Raw genomic sequence first — 13,464 nt, 5'->3', positions numbered from 1 at the left:
GTGCTAAAGTAGGTTAGTGCATAATAAACCAACACATCCCATCGACCTCAAAAAAAAAGGGGGGGTGGGGTGTGACGGAGGGGTTGGGGGGGCTAGTAACATATTTGCCATATTTACTTGTTCAATGATAAGCATGTAGAGAGTCTATTAACCTAGACCTCTCCCCTTCCGCACTCAAAGATAATTTGGAGAACATAACTTCAGGACTCCTGTGTTTCCAGTGACAGCACAGCCAACGATCCCTAAAATGCTTTTACAGCTGTGTAGTCATCAGCTGTCTCAGGGATGGGTAAGGGGACATACTCTGGAACTTAGAACAAAGGAGAAAAAAGCGGCTTTAAAGTTTTCACATTTTGGCACCCGACTCTCCCTCAATAGAGACCTCAAATTCAAGTTAATTTGAACGTTCTTTCCTAAATAGATGTGCAATAAATTTGGTGAATACCATAGAATCTCGATTCATTGTTTAACCACACCATCTCATATGAAATGTGGGGAATCATGTAATTCATTGGCATTTGAGCACTTACTGTATGCAGAGCACTATACTAAACACTTGGGAGAGTCCAACACAACAGACTTGGTAGCACTTTCCCTGCCCAGAATAAGCTTATGGTCTAGACAGAGAGACAGCCACTAATATAAATAAATAATTCAGTAATGAACATAAATTGAGTCACCCCCAGCCCTTCCTCCAGCTTTGGAAAAGTTGAAATAAAAAACACAGCACCCCTGCTTATTGCCCAAACTCAGGCCTCAGAGCAGAGACTGCCATTTGCTGAATGGAAGTTCCCACCTTCAGGCCTGGAAAACGCAACGGGTTAAAGGCAGTTGGTTCTACTTGGCTCAGAAAAGAAAAAAATATCGGAGGTGACTTCATTTCAGCCTTCAAGTAGGGGAAAGGATAGTTTGCAGAGGTTAGGGATCAAGTTTTCACCTTCTCTCCTGAGGAAAACACAAACTAAAAGTGGTTTTAAAATGGCAACAAGGGAGTTTTGTGAGAGATCAAAGCAAAGAAAAAGTTGCTACAGATCAGTGCTGGCTGAGGTGTAGGTTGGAAGCAGCAGTCAGGGTTCAGTTAGAGTCACCAACTCTCTTCACCTTGCGAAGGGCAAAGTGGTGGTTTTTCCCCATTTGACCATTTTTCCCCTCTCAGGTCTTCTCATCATCATCAATCGTATTTATTGAGCGCTTACTATGTGCAGAGCACTGTACTAAGCGCTTGGGAAGTACAAATTGGCAACATATAGAGACAGTCCCTACCCAACAGTGGGCTCACAGTCTAAAAGACTCAATCCCCTACTCCCTGCCCACTTCACCAAACATTATCATTCCAGGAAACAAAAGAACCCCTTTAACCTGCTACCATGAGGCAATGTTACCTCTAGATTGTGAGCTCACTGTGGGCAGGGAATGTGTCTGTTATATTGTTGTGTGGTACTCTCCCAAGTGCTTAATAATAATAATAATAACGATAGTATTTGTTAAGCACTTACTATGTGCAAAGTACTGTTCTAAGGGCTGGGGAGGTTACAAGGTGATCAGGTTGCTCCACGGGGGGCTCACAGTTTTCATCCCCATTTTACAGATGAGGTAACTGAGGCACAGATAAGTGACTTGCCCAAAGTCACACAGCTGACAGTTGGCAGAGCCGGGATTTGAGCCCATGACCTCTAACTCCAAAGCCCGTGCTCTTCCCACTGAGCCACGCTGCTTCTCTTGTACCGTGCCCTGCACATAGTAAGCACTCTATAAATACGATTGATTGATTGACTGACAGTAGGTCAATAGCAAAACTGGGATTAAATCCTGGATCTCCTGATACCCAATCCTGTGCTCTTTCTCCTCACACTAAGTGTAGGATCAGGAGGCACTTTAGAAAAAACATAGAGTGAAGAACAATGGGTTCCGTAACGAGCAATCATGCTTCACAAATTAGCTAGTTTTTTGACTAAGCAGATCGATGGAAGGGAAGCCAGTTTCACAGAACATATTTGGATTTTCAAAAGGCTTGTGACAAGTTTTCACACCAAAGGTTTGAAAACAAAAAAACTGAGGAGCAGTAGGACCTAAGAGAGCACAGGTCTGGGATTCAGAGGACCTGGGTTTTAAATCCAGCTCTGCTAGTTGCCTACTGTGTGACTTTAGGCAAGTCACTTACTTTCCCTGTTCCTCAGTTTCCTCAACTGTAAAATGGACATTCAATACTTTAGACTATGAGACCTATGTGGAACAGAGACTGTGTCTGACCCGGTGAGCTTGAATCTACCCAACACTTAGAACAGTGCTTGACACATAGTAATCACTTAAATGCAGTCAATCACATTTATTGAGTGCAGAGCACTGAACTAATACTTAGGAGAGTAGAATATAATATAACAGACATTCCCTGCCCACGAGTTTACTGTCTACTATTATTAATAAAAATAATAATCCTGGGCTAGGAGGGGCTGCACTGTCTTACATAAAAAAATGACTAGGAGATAGTAAATAACAGGTAGGAGTTAACAGCAAGTTTTCAGGATGGAGAAGTGCAAATAATGGGGTCACCCAGGGATCAATATTAGGACCAGCTTTGATTTAACAACATAAGCGAGCTGAAAGAGGCATGTTCAGTGAAATTTCCAAGTTCAGCTACACTAAGCTATCCAATGTGATGAAATTCTCTGAAGCTAGGGGTAAACTGAAGGATGGCCACCACAGAGCTAACAGAAAAATAACAGACGAGCTTCAATGTGAACCTGCCCTCAAGGAGCTTACAAGCTGGAATTTGGGGGGAAGGGAAGACAAATTAATATACAAATAGGAGGAAGAACAGCTCAAATAATAGAGGATATAAAGCAATATGTACCAAAGTGCAATTAATCAATGGTATTTAATGAACACTTACTAAGCGCATAGGAAGGTATAATACAGAAGACTTGGTAAACATTATCCTTGTCTACAAAGAGCTTATAGACTAGAGGGGGAGACAGACATTTAAATAAATTACAAATTGGGGAAGTGCAACAGTGCTGAGACTATAGTAGGGAGGGTGTGACTAAGAAGAAAAATTAACGGAGAAAAGCCTCCTGAAGGAGATAAGATAGATAAATGGATAACAGGGTGGACATCATCAGGAAAAACCTTAAGAGTAAAGGGCACAGGTTTTTTTGCTATTGAATAAAGCTATTTTACACCCCTGCCTGAAATTCTGCATCCAGTTCTAGTTGCCAGTTCTCTTAGAAAAGACATAAAAGAACTGGAAGAGAACTGATAAGGGCAACCAGTGTGATAGGGGAAATGGAGATGTTTCCTCTTGAGGACACACTGAATAGGTTCTGATGCCAATCTGAAAAGGAGACAGCTGAAGTCTAAAAAAAAAAAAAAAATCACGAGCTCCACGGAGAGGGGGGCTACTGCCAAGGTGAGAGGGACACCCATCAAAAACTAAGGTTCAACTGTCATTCAGAGGATACTAAATATATGAAATGGGCTGCCACAGAAAATAGAGGCCAAATAAAGTCAGTGAATTTTAGTGGGATGGGCAGGGGAAAGGAGCTTGGATAAATTCAGAGTCATCCTTATTACAAGGTGAGTTAGGGATGTTAAGGAGAGAGGTAAAGACAGCAGTCATCTCAATTTTTCTAAGTATCCTATGTTGCCAGTCAGATGGTGGACTGGATGGTTCATTGGTCTGACAGCTAACCTCAAGCTAAACTTCTAATCTCTCCTCTTCGCCTGGAACTCCCTCCCCCTCCATAACCCACAGATCACAGCTTTCCCCATCTTCAAAGCCCTTCCAAAAATCACATTTCCTGTAGCAAGCCTTTCTCCAATTAACTTCTAGCCTACCTAGTTTATATCCCCCAACTCCCACATCAGCACTTTTGCTCTTCCAAAGTGCCAAAAGGACTCACAATGCCCTGCAGCACTTACGAAATTCTTATATGCTCTTCTACCTCCTCCCAATTTTAGTGTCTTTCTCTCCTGCTAGATTGTAAACTTCTTAAGGGCAGAAATCTTGTCTTCTAATTCCACTGTACTCTCCTAAACACACTTATTATAGTTCTCCGAACAGCAGGCACTCAAACACTACTGATTGACTTAATGAACACTAAATCAATAGTATTTACTGAGTGCTTAATCTGGGCAGAGCACTATACTAAGCACTTAGGAGAGACAATACAACAGAGGTGGGAGACTGGTTCCCTGGCCACAGTGAGCTGGCCCACTAATTGACTATATTAATACACAAATCATCAAAAACACCTGCACATCCATGAGCTTCAGACCAATCAGCATCCCTCTCCCCCAAGAGCTTCCTAAGTGCCAGAGGAGAAAAGAGCTGGCTCAGGATTGAGGGGTGGGAGGAGAGAGAATGGGACGGGGGAGACGATAGAAAAGGGAGGGAAAGAATACAATTCTTTCAACGTTCCCCTGGACTGGCTCACCTCAGTCCCCTCCCACCACTCCTATTGTCTGATGGGGCTGTAGTTAAACCCCTGGCAATGAGGCAGAAGGACAAGAAGATTTATGCAAAAGAGATGGAGTGCAGTATTTTTTTCCACATTAAAAGCCCTGCTTTTGGGGTCAATTCAAAAGTCTGGAGGAGCAGAAACCAGACTTATGCAACTTCAGAATTAGTGTTAATTTTTTTTCAAACACCCTGTAACACGGGCCAGCCCACACAAGTTTCATGCCCGAGGTGACGGTAGCACAGTTGCATTGTGGCCTCTTCTTCCAAGGTTTACATTAATGCAGGCATAGGAAATGAAAAGCCTAGACACTGTCTCAGATGCATGAGAAGTTACCGACTGTTGTCTCCATTTGCTCACTAAGGTGTGAAGACTGGGAAGACATCAGGGATGAAAAGGGCAGAGTGTTAAGTGGTTTGGGTAATTCAGCACTTCCAGTTTCAAGCTCCTTCTCATTAAGTTTTGGGGGAAAAAAAAGGCACAAACTGACCCTTTGAAGTTTCCCTTACCCCTACTTCCTCCATAACAAATGAGAACATTCCTTGTCAGACTTGAGCTATAGGCAAAATGTCTTCAGTATTTAACTGAGATCAGATACAAATCAAATAGTTATAGTTGCCAGTAATCATGAATAATAATATTGATAATGGCATTTGTTAAGCACTAGTGTCAAGCATTATACTAAACGCTGGGGTAAATAGCAAATCAGGTCCCAGGTGGGGCTGACGGTCTAAATAGGAGGGAGAACAGATACCGAATCCTTGCTTTACATATTAGGGAATTGAGGCACAGAAGTTATGTGACTTGTCCAAGGTCACACAACAGGTAAATGGCTGGGGCGGGATTAGGACCCAGGACTTCTGACTTCCAGGCCCATGGGGTGGGGGAGAAGGGAAGAAGAAAATCGGGTGGGGATTGGAAACAGTGGGTTTGTGCCTCGAACAAGAAACAGAACAATGGGAGGGGAAAAGAAGAGTCACTGTTATAAATTAGAGAGATGTGGAAAGTTCCTTTTTTTTGCCTTAATAATATATTAACTGCACTGACTCGAAATGGGCAATTCTCCAAGAGCCTGTCCCACCTCATGGGTTTCGCATGAAACCCAACCGGAGTCCAACCCCCAGGGAGCCGGGTGGAGATGTTACTCCTGCCAAGCAGCATGGGCTAGTGGATAGAGCATGAGCCTGGGGGTCAGAGGGCCTGGGTTCTAATCCCAATTTCTACTACTTGTCTGCTGTATAATAATAATAGTGGTATTTGTTAAGCGCTTACTATGTGCCAAGCACTGTTCTACGCTGGGGTAGATACAAGGCAATCAGGTTGTCCCACGTGGGGCTCACAGTCTTAATCCCCATTTTACAGATGAAGTAACAGGCACAGAGAAATTAAAGTGACTTACCCAAAGTCACACAGCTGACAAGCAACGGAGATGGGATTAGAACCCACCACCTCTGACTCCCAAGGCCGGGCTCTTTCCGCTAAACCTTGGGCAAGTCATTTAACTTATCTATGCTTCAGTTTCCTCAGCTGTAAAATGAGGACTATCTCCTCCTCCCTCCAATTTAGACTGTGAGCACCAGGTGGGACGGCGTCCCACCTGACGGACTTGTACCAACCTCCCCCCGCCCCAAGCGCTTAGAGCAGTGCTTGGCGCATAGTAAATGAATAACCAAGAAAAGAAAGAGGTCTGCCCTAGATGCAGTTCACAAACGAGAGATGGCACTGCCTAACCATGAGGACTGTCAGCTAGACAAATTACTTCATCACCATAGCAGGCAAAGCCAACTATTTGCCCGCCACCCCCTAAAAAAGAAAAAAAGGAGGCTCGCAGATGTTGCAGCTCAGCTCTAAAGGGATTACATTACCCCCGAGAAACTCCATGGTGGTTGTCTCACCTTACAATCATTTGTCTCACAACTGCAACACGTTATAGAGCCCATATAGAATCGTTTACTGGCATCCCGACAACTCCCCGAGGCCTCCCGCCCCCTGTCCAGCCCCCCACATTCAAACCCATTCATCCTGTGTTGTGCCCGTACTCACATAGTGCTTGGAAGGATTCCTCCTCTTCTCCACATCCACCACGGTAGCATCCAGCACGTTGTAGGACCGCATCTTCTCCCAGCCCACCACCCCTTGCGGAGGTCTTCCCCTCTTCTTTCTCTTCTTAGCAGCCTCCCCTCCTCATCCCCCCCACCCCCAGACAATGGCCACTCCTCCTTCCCTGGAGACCCTCCCACCCCCAGCAGGGAGGCTCTGCCCCTGGAAAGGTCCTGATGCCCTTCTGGAGGGATCAGAGAGGGGAGAGAGAGGGAGAAGAAGGCAGAAAGCCTCTGGAGGGGATGCCCCCTTATACCCACACAGGTGAGAGGTGCCCTCTCTCCCGGCCTCCAGCAGGCCTGGGCTCTGTCTTGGCCCTGGGGCGGGTGGGTGTAGAGGAAGAAGAAGAGGAGGAGGAGGAGGAGGAAAGGAGGGAGGGGGAAGGAGCTCTCCCTGAGCTTAGTCCTGCGGAGTGGGGGTCTCTGGCTGGCTTTTTTCTCTGCTTTCCCTGCCCCCCCTTCCCCCTCCTCTCTCTGCGCCCCCAGGCCTAGCCCCTTGCAGGCTGGAGCCTCCCGGGCGGTCCTGCTCTCCGGTGGCCCCGGCGGGAAGGGGAAGGGGACGGGGAGGAGGAGGAGGAGGAGGAGGAGAAGAAGGAGGAGGAGGAGGCGGGGACAGCAGGGGAGAGGAGGGGCGCCCCTCCTGCAGGGCCTGGAGGAGGGGCTCCAGCCGCCGGGCCGGGGAAGGACCGGCCAGGCTGCCCCACCACCCAAAAAGAGTACCCCAAAAAGGATGCCCTGGGGGACAGGAGGAGGAGGCTGCTTTTCCACACAGCCCATAGAACCCCTTTGTGTCCTTATTTCCACGGCTCCGGTCGACAGAGGGGCGGGATTCCTTCCCTCTCCCAGCCCTCTGTTGGCTGGACAGTTTCCTTCGGCTCTAGCCCTGGAGCCGGCCGAAGGAAGCGTTCCCCTTCTGTCCCCCTCCCTCCGAAGAGGGGGTGGGCGCCCCTGGGAGACCCCCACCTTCCCCCATAATAAAAAGCCTTAAAGCTTGTCTAACCGAAGGGCCGGGGGCTTGATTTTACCGATCAAACAGCGGCTCTGGGAAAGAGATCGTTTAATAATAATGATAATTATGGTCTTTGTTAAGCGCTTACTACGTGCCAAACACTGTTCTAAGCGCTGGGGTAGGTACAAGGTGATCAGGTTGTCCCACGTGGGGCTCAAAGTCCACTCCCCATTTTACAGGTTAAGGGATCGTTCAATAATAATAATACTGGTATTTAAGCGCTTACTACGTGCAAAGCACTGTTCTAAGCGCTGGGGTAGGTACAAGGTAATCAGGTTGTCCCACATGGGGCTCACAGTCCAATCCCCATTTTACAGGTTAAGGGATCGTCCAATAATAATAAAACTGGTATTTAAGCGGTTACTACGTGCAAAGCACTGTTCTAAGCGCTGGGGTAGGTACATGGTGATCAGGTTGTCCCACGTGGGTCTCACAGTCTTCATCGCTTTGAACTGTGCTTTGCACATAGTAAGCGCTTAACAAATACCATCGTCATCCCCATTTTATAGATGAGGTAACTGAGGCACAGAGAAGTGAAGTGATTTGCCTAAGGTCACACAGCAGACAAGCGGCGGGGACTCCCAAACCCGTGCTCTTGCCACTAAACCACGCTGCTTCTCATATCATAATGACATTTGTCAAGCGCTTACTATGTACCAGGCACTGTACTAAGCGCTGGACTCTTTAGCCAACGGATGCCCTTGCAGCTCTATCCTTCCCCTGAAAAGGGAATCATTTTTTTTTTCATTCTTGATAGTCTCCATTAGTCGTGTTCCCCCTAGACTGCAAACTCCTTGTGGGCGGGAAACGTTGCCTGGGGAGGGAATAATAATAATAATACTAATAATAATAATGGCATTTATTAAGCACTTACTATATGCAAAGCACAACACGGGCCTGGGACTCAGAAGGACCTGGGTTCTAATCCCAGTTCCGCCACTCGTCTGCTATATGACCTTGGACAAGTCACTTAACTTGTCTTAACTGGGGAAGCATTGTGGCTCAGTGGAAAGAGCAGGGGCTTTGGAGTCAGAGGTCATGGGTTCGAATCCCGGCTCCGCCAGTTGTCAGCTGTGTGACTTTGGGCAGGTCACTTCACTTCTCTGGGCCTCAGTTACCTCATCTGTAAAATGGGGATTAAGATTGTGAGCCCCCTGTGGGACAACCCGCTCACCTTGTAAACTCCCCAGTGCTTAGAACAGTGCTTTGCACATAGTAAGCGCTTAATAAATGCCATCAGTGTCTGTGCCTCAGGCCTCTCATCTACAAAATGAGGATCAAGACTGGGAGTCCCACGTGAGGCAAGGACTGTGTCCAAGCTGGTTACTTCGCATCCACCCCAGAGTTTACAACAGCGCCTGACACGTAGTAAGCGCTTACCAGACCCCATAAACTGTTATATCGTATTCTCCCAACCCCTTTCCACAGTGCTCTGCATACAGATAACAGGCAATAAATACGATTGAGTGATTAAAGAAGTCCCACCCCGGCGACGCCCCGGCAGCACTGCAGATTGCGAAAATGCAAAATTTAAACCTTTTGCCCCAGCGATTCAAGCCATCTCCGGGTGAGGCTCTAATGAGATCCGATGCTCCAGCTACTCCCCACAGATAACCCTGTGTCCCCTCCCTCCCGCCTTTTGTCTTTCAAGTACGGCCCAGCTGGGACTAGCCTCAGGGCTGAACCACCACCTGGTGCCAAATCACCTCCACAGCGGTCACGTTCCCGTTAAAACCCAACCCCGCCTCCTCCCCTGCTCCTTTCACACATCGCTTCTCCTTGTCTTTCATTCATTCGCTCATTCAATCGTATTTATTGAGCGCTTACTGTGTGCAGAGCACTGTACTAAACGCTTGGGAAGTACAAGGAGGGTACCAGCTGATATCCAGGCCAGGAGGGGTGTTTCTTATACTCCTGCTGAGTCTGCTCCCCCAAACTGGCTCCCTTTCTTAAAAGAAGTAGCCTGGTCTCCTGGAAAGAGTAAAAGACAGGAGACTCAGCGAAGAGCAGTGTTGTCTAACTTTAGAGAGCAGGCGCTCTACTGTCAGAAGGACCTGAGTTCTAATCCTTACAATGCCACTGCAATCAATTAATCATATTTATTGAGCACTTACTATGTGCAGAGCTCTGAACAAAGCACTTGGGAGAGTACAACACATACACAATAACATAACAGACCCATTCCCCGCCCACATTATTCCCCTTATAGTATAGAGGGGAGATAGACATTAATATAAATGAATGAATTATTGTCTGCTGTGTGACCTTGGCCAAATGGCTTTCTCTGTGCCTTGGGTAACTCATCTGTAAAATGGGGATTAAGGCTGTGTGCCCCATGGGGGAAGGGACTGTGTCCCAAACTGATTAGCTTGTATCTACCTCAGATCTTCCTACAGTGCTTGGTGCATAATAATCACTTAAATTCCATGAATAAAAAGAGAGAGAGACCTGGGTTCTAATCTTGCCTATGCTGTGACCCCAGGTAAATCAGCTAATTGTATTTGAGCACAGAAAACTGTGCTAAGCACTTTGGAGAGTACAATCTAGCAGTTGGTAGAAATGGTCCCTGTCCTCAAGGAGCTAGACTTAACTTTGGAACTAGTTTCCTCTGTGACTGTGAGTCTCATATGGGACAGGGACTATGTCCATCCTGATTATCTTGTATCCACATAGATGCTTAACCAATATTGCTCTTATTATTAGGAGGCACTATATTCATTCATTCATTAAATCATATTTATTGAGTGCTTACTGTGTGCAGAACACTGTACTAAGTGCTTGGGAAGTACAAGTCGGCAACATATAGAGACGGCCCCTACCCAACAACGGGCTCACAGTCTAGAAGGGGGAGACAGACAACAAAACATGTAGACAGGTGTCAAAATTGTCATAACAAATAGAATTAAAGCTATATGCACCGCATCAACAAAATAGAATAGTAAATATGTATAAGTAAAATAAATAGAGTAATAAATCTGTACAAATATATACAAGTGCTGTGGGGAGGGGAAGGAGGTAGGGCAGGGAGATGGGGAGGAGGAGAGGAAAAAGGGGTCTCAGTCTGGGAAGGCCTCCTGGAGGAGGTGAGCTCTCAATAGGGCTTTAAAGGGAGAAAGAGAGTTAGCTTGGAGGATGTGTGGAGGGAAGGCATTCCAGGCTAAGGGAAGGATGTGGGCCGGGGGTCAATGGTGGGACAGGCGAGAATGAGGCCCAGTGAGGAGGTCAGCGGCCGAGGAGCGGAGGGTGCGGGCTGGGCCATAGAAGGAGAGAAGGGAGGTGAGGTAGGAGGGGGCGAGGGGATGGAAAGCCTTGAAGTCCAGAGTGAGGAGTTTTTGCTTGATTCATAGGTTGACAGGCAGCCACATGAGATTTTTGAGGAGGGGAGTAACATGCCCAGAGCATACTGGTGTTCATGCTGTTCTCGGGGAAACTGAGCTTTAATGGTAAAATTTTAAGATTTCACACCCACCTTCCTTCCTAGGCTGAAGGAGAAAAGTTTCAGTCTCTTCCCCCAGAACCCCAGAAATTAGGTGGGGCACGGTTGGAGCCTAAAAGTGGGAAGTGTTGAATTTATAGTATTTGTCACAAGCTTACTATGTGCACAGCACTTTACTGAATGCTTGGGAGAGTACAACAGAGTTAGCAGAGACAATCTCTGCTCTAAAGGAGCTGACCGTCTAGCGGGAATAGGATCTAGTTTGGCGCAGGAAAGTCATAATGGCTCATCCCATTTCAGCTGGGTGGCTGCTGGGATTGTTCGTTCATTCATTCAATTGTATTTATTGAGCACTTTCTGTGTGCAGAGCACTGTACTAAGCGCTTGGGAAGTGCAAGTTGTTGCTGCTTCTGCAACAATTATAATAATAATAATGATGGCATTTGGTAAGCACTTACTATGTGCAAAGCGCTGTTCCAAGCGCTGGGGGGATACAAGGTGATCAGGTTGTTCCACAGGGGGCTCACAGTTGTAATCCCATTTTACAGATGAGGTAACTGAGGTAACTTGACTTGCCCAAGGTCACACAGCAGACATGTGGCAGAGCCGGAATTAGAACTCATGACCTCTGATTCCCAAGCCCGGGCTCTTTCCACTGAGCCATGCTGCTTCTCCATGCTGCTTGTGTAGTGGTGGACAGCCCCACCTAAACTGGGCCAGCTGCTGCTGTTGCCACCAAAGCCAACAGCCAGTAGCTCTATGTTAATAATAACAATAACCAACAGCCAGTAGCTCTATATTAATAATAATAACCAACAGCCAATAGCTCTGTGTTAATAATAATACCCAACAGCCAGTAGCTCAATGTTAATAATAATAAGAATAATTGTGGTATTTGTTAAGCATTTATTATGTGCCAGATACTGTATCAAGTACTGGGGTTGGGTTAGACACAGTCCCTTGTCCCACACAGGGCTTACACTCGGAATCCCCATTTTACGGATGAGGGAACTGAGGCACAGAGAAGTGAAGTGACTTGCCCAAGATCATACAGCAGACAAGTGGCAGAGCTGGGACTAGAACCCAGGTCTTCTAACTCCCAGGGCTTTGCTCTTTCCTAATCTGCCTAGGAATTGGAGTTTCTAGCACTGCTGAAAACACACAGGAAGCTCCGAGGCCGTACATGGCCCCTGAATGGACCACTTCAAAAAGGTGGTGAGAAGTAGCCTGGCCTTCTTGAAAGAACACAAGCCTGAGAGTCAAAAGACCTACATCCTAATCTTGACTCTGGCACCAGTCTGCTGTGTGGACTTGGGGAAGTCGCTTAACTTCTCTGGGCCTCAGTTTCCTCATCTGTAGAAGGGGAATTAAAACCTGTTCTCGCTCCCCCTTATACTGGGAGCCCCATAAGGGACAGGGACTCAGTAAGCATTTAACAAATACCACAGTTATTATTGGAGGCTGCTCCTGTTGTCACCAAAGACTAAGAGGTGGGCAGCTGACATTCTTCTCCTCCTCCTTTTCCGTCACCACTGCAGCTGTGAGCCCACGGGGTCCAGTCCACCATTCTGGTCCAAGGCAGGACCTTAGTGGGGCCCGTTTAAGGTTTTCCCAGAGGCTTGGCTGGGAACCACATAACTCATGACCCTTCCTGCCCATTTTAGGGAACCTTATCCCATTATCCAAAAGGAAGGAGAGCAAAGATTCCACAGAGTTCCTCCCAGCTTAAGCCCTGATTGGGAGTAAAATTCCAACCTGAACTTGCTGGCCTTCCCCCACCACCCCCAACACAAATCTCAGTAGTTTTCACTAGGTCCTATCGCATTGCTAAAGCAATTTCAAAAATTACCAGAGAAAACTCAGTTGGGCTGTATCGTTGCTATAAATTTTATGTGTCTATCATATTGCTGCTGAGAAGCAGCATGGCTCAGTGGAAAAGAGCACGGGCTTTGGAGTCAGAGGTCATGGGTTCAAATCCCAGCTCTGCCAATTGTCAGCTGTGTGACTTTGGGCAAAGTCACTTAACTTCTCTGGGCCTCAGTTACCTCATCTGTAAAATGGGGATTAAGACTGTGAGCCCCCTGAGGGACAACCTGATCACCTTGTAACCTCCCCTGCGCTTAGAACAGTGCTTTGCACATAGTAAGCGTTTAATAAATGCCATTATTATTATTATTATTATTGTACTTTACCAAGCACTTAGTAAAGTGCTCTGCAAACAGTAAGTGCTCAATAAATGATTGATTGATCGTAAGGTCAAACAAAATGACTTCAAGGGCCCCAAAGCGTATACTTTGCATTCTCTTTTGTCTCCTCTTATAAGGAGGCTGAGATGTTGGATGCAGAATCTCCAGTAGTTCCATATTCAAAACAGTTTCTGCCTGAGATGGGGGCAGACCTAGTTTTCTTTCTAAAGGTTTACAATCCCCCAGTGCAAACAACTCCTTAGCGAAGGGGCTCAAA

At 46.6% G+C, this 13,464-nt stretch overlaps 1 protein-coding gene across 3 annotated transcripts in view; it reads right to left on the bottom strand.

Moving 5' to 3' along the window:
- Positions 1-6,633, bottom strand: part of SH3PXD2A (SH3 and PX domains 2A) — a 296,411-nt gene extending 289,778 nt beyond the window's left edge. For all 3 annotated transcript variants that reach the window (XM_038757700.1, XM_038757702.1, XM_038757701.1), the window contains exon 1: positions 6,501-6,633. In XM_038757700.1, the coding sequence (XP_038613628.1) occupies positions 6,501-6,572 (72 nt within the window). In that variant the 5' untranslated portion in view covers positions 6,573-6,633. The remainder of the gene's footprint in view (positions 1-6,500) is intronic.
- Between the last annotated feature and the right edge of the window lie 6,831 nt (positions 6,634-13,464).

This window comes from Tachyglossus aculeatus, chromosome 16 (genome assembly GCF_015852505.1).
Source record: "Tachyglossus aculeatus isolate mTacAcu1 chromosome 16, mTacAcu1.pri, whole genome shotgun sequence".
In the NCBI taxonomy this organism is placed as follows: Eukaryota; Metazoa; Chordata; class Mammalia; order Monotremata; family Tachyglossidae; genus Tachyglossus; species Tachyglossus aculeatus.
Note: the sequence above shows the minus strand (reverse complement) of the source record. Positions and strands in the feature narration are given on the sequence as shown.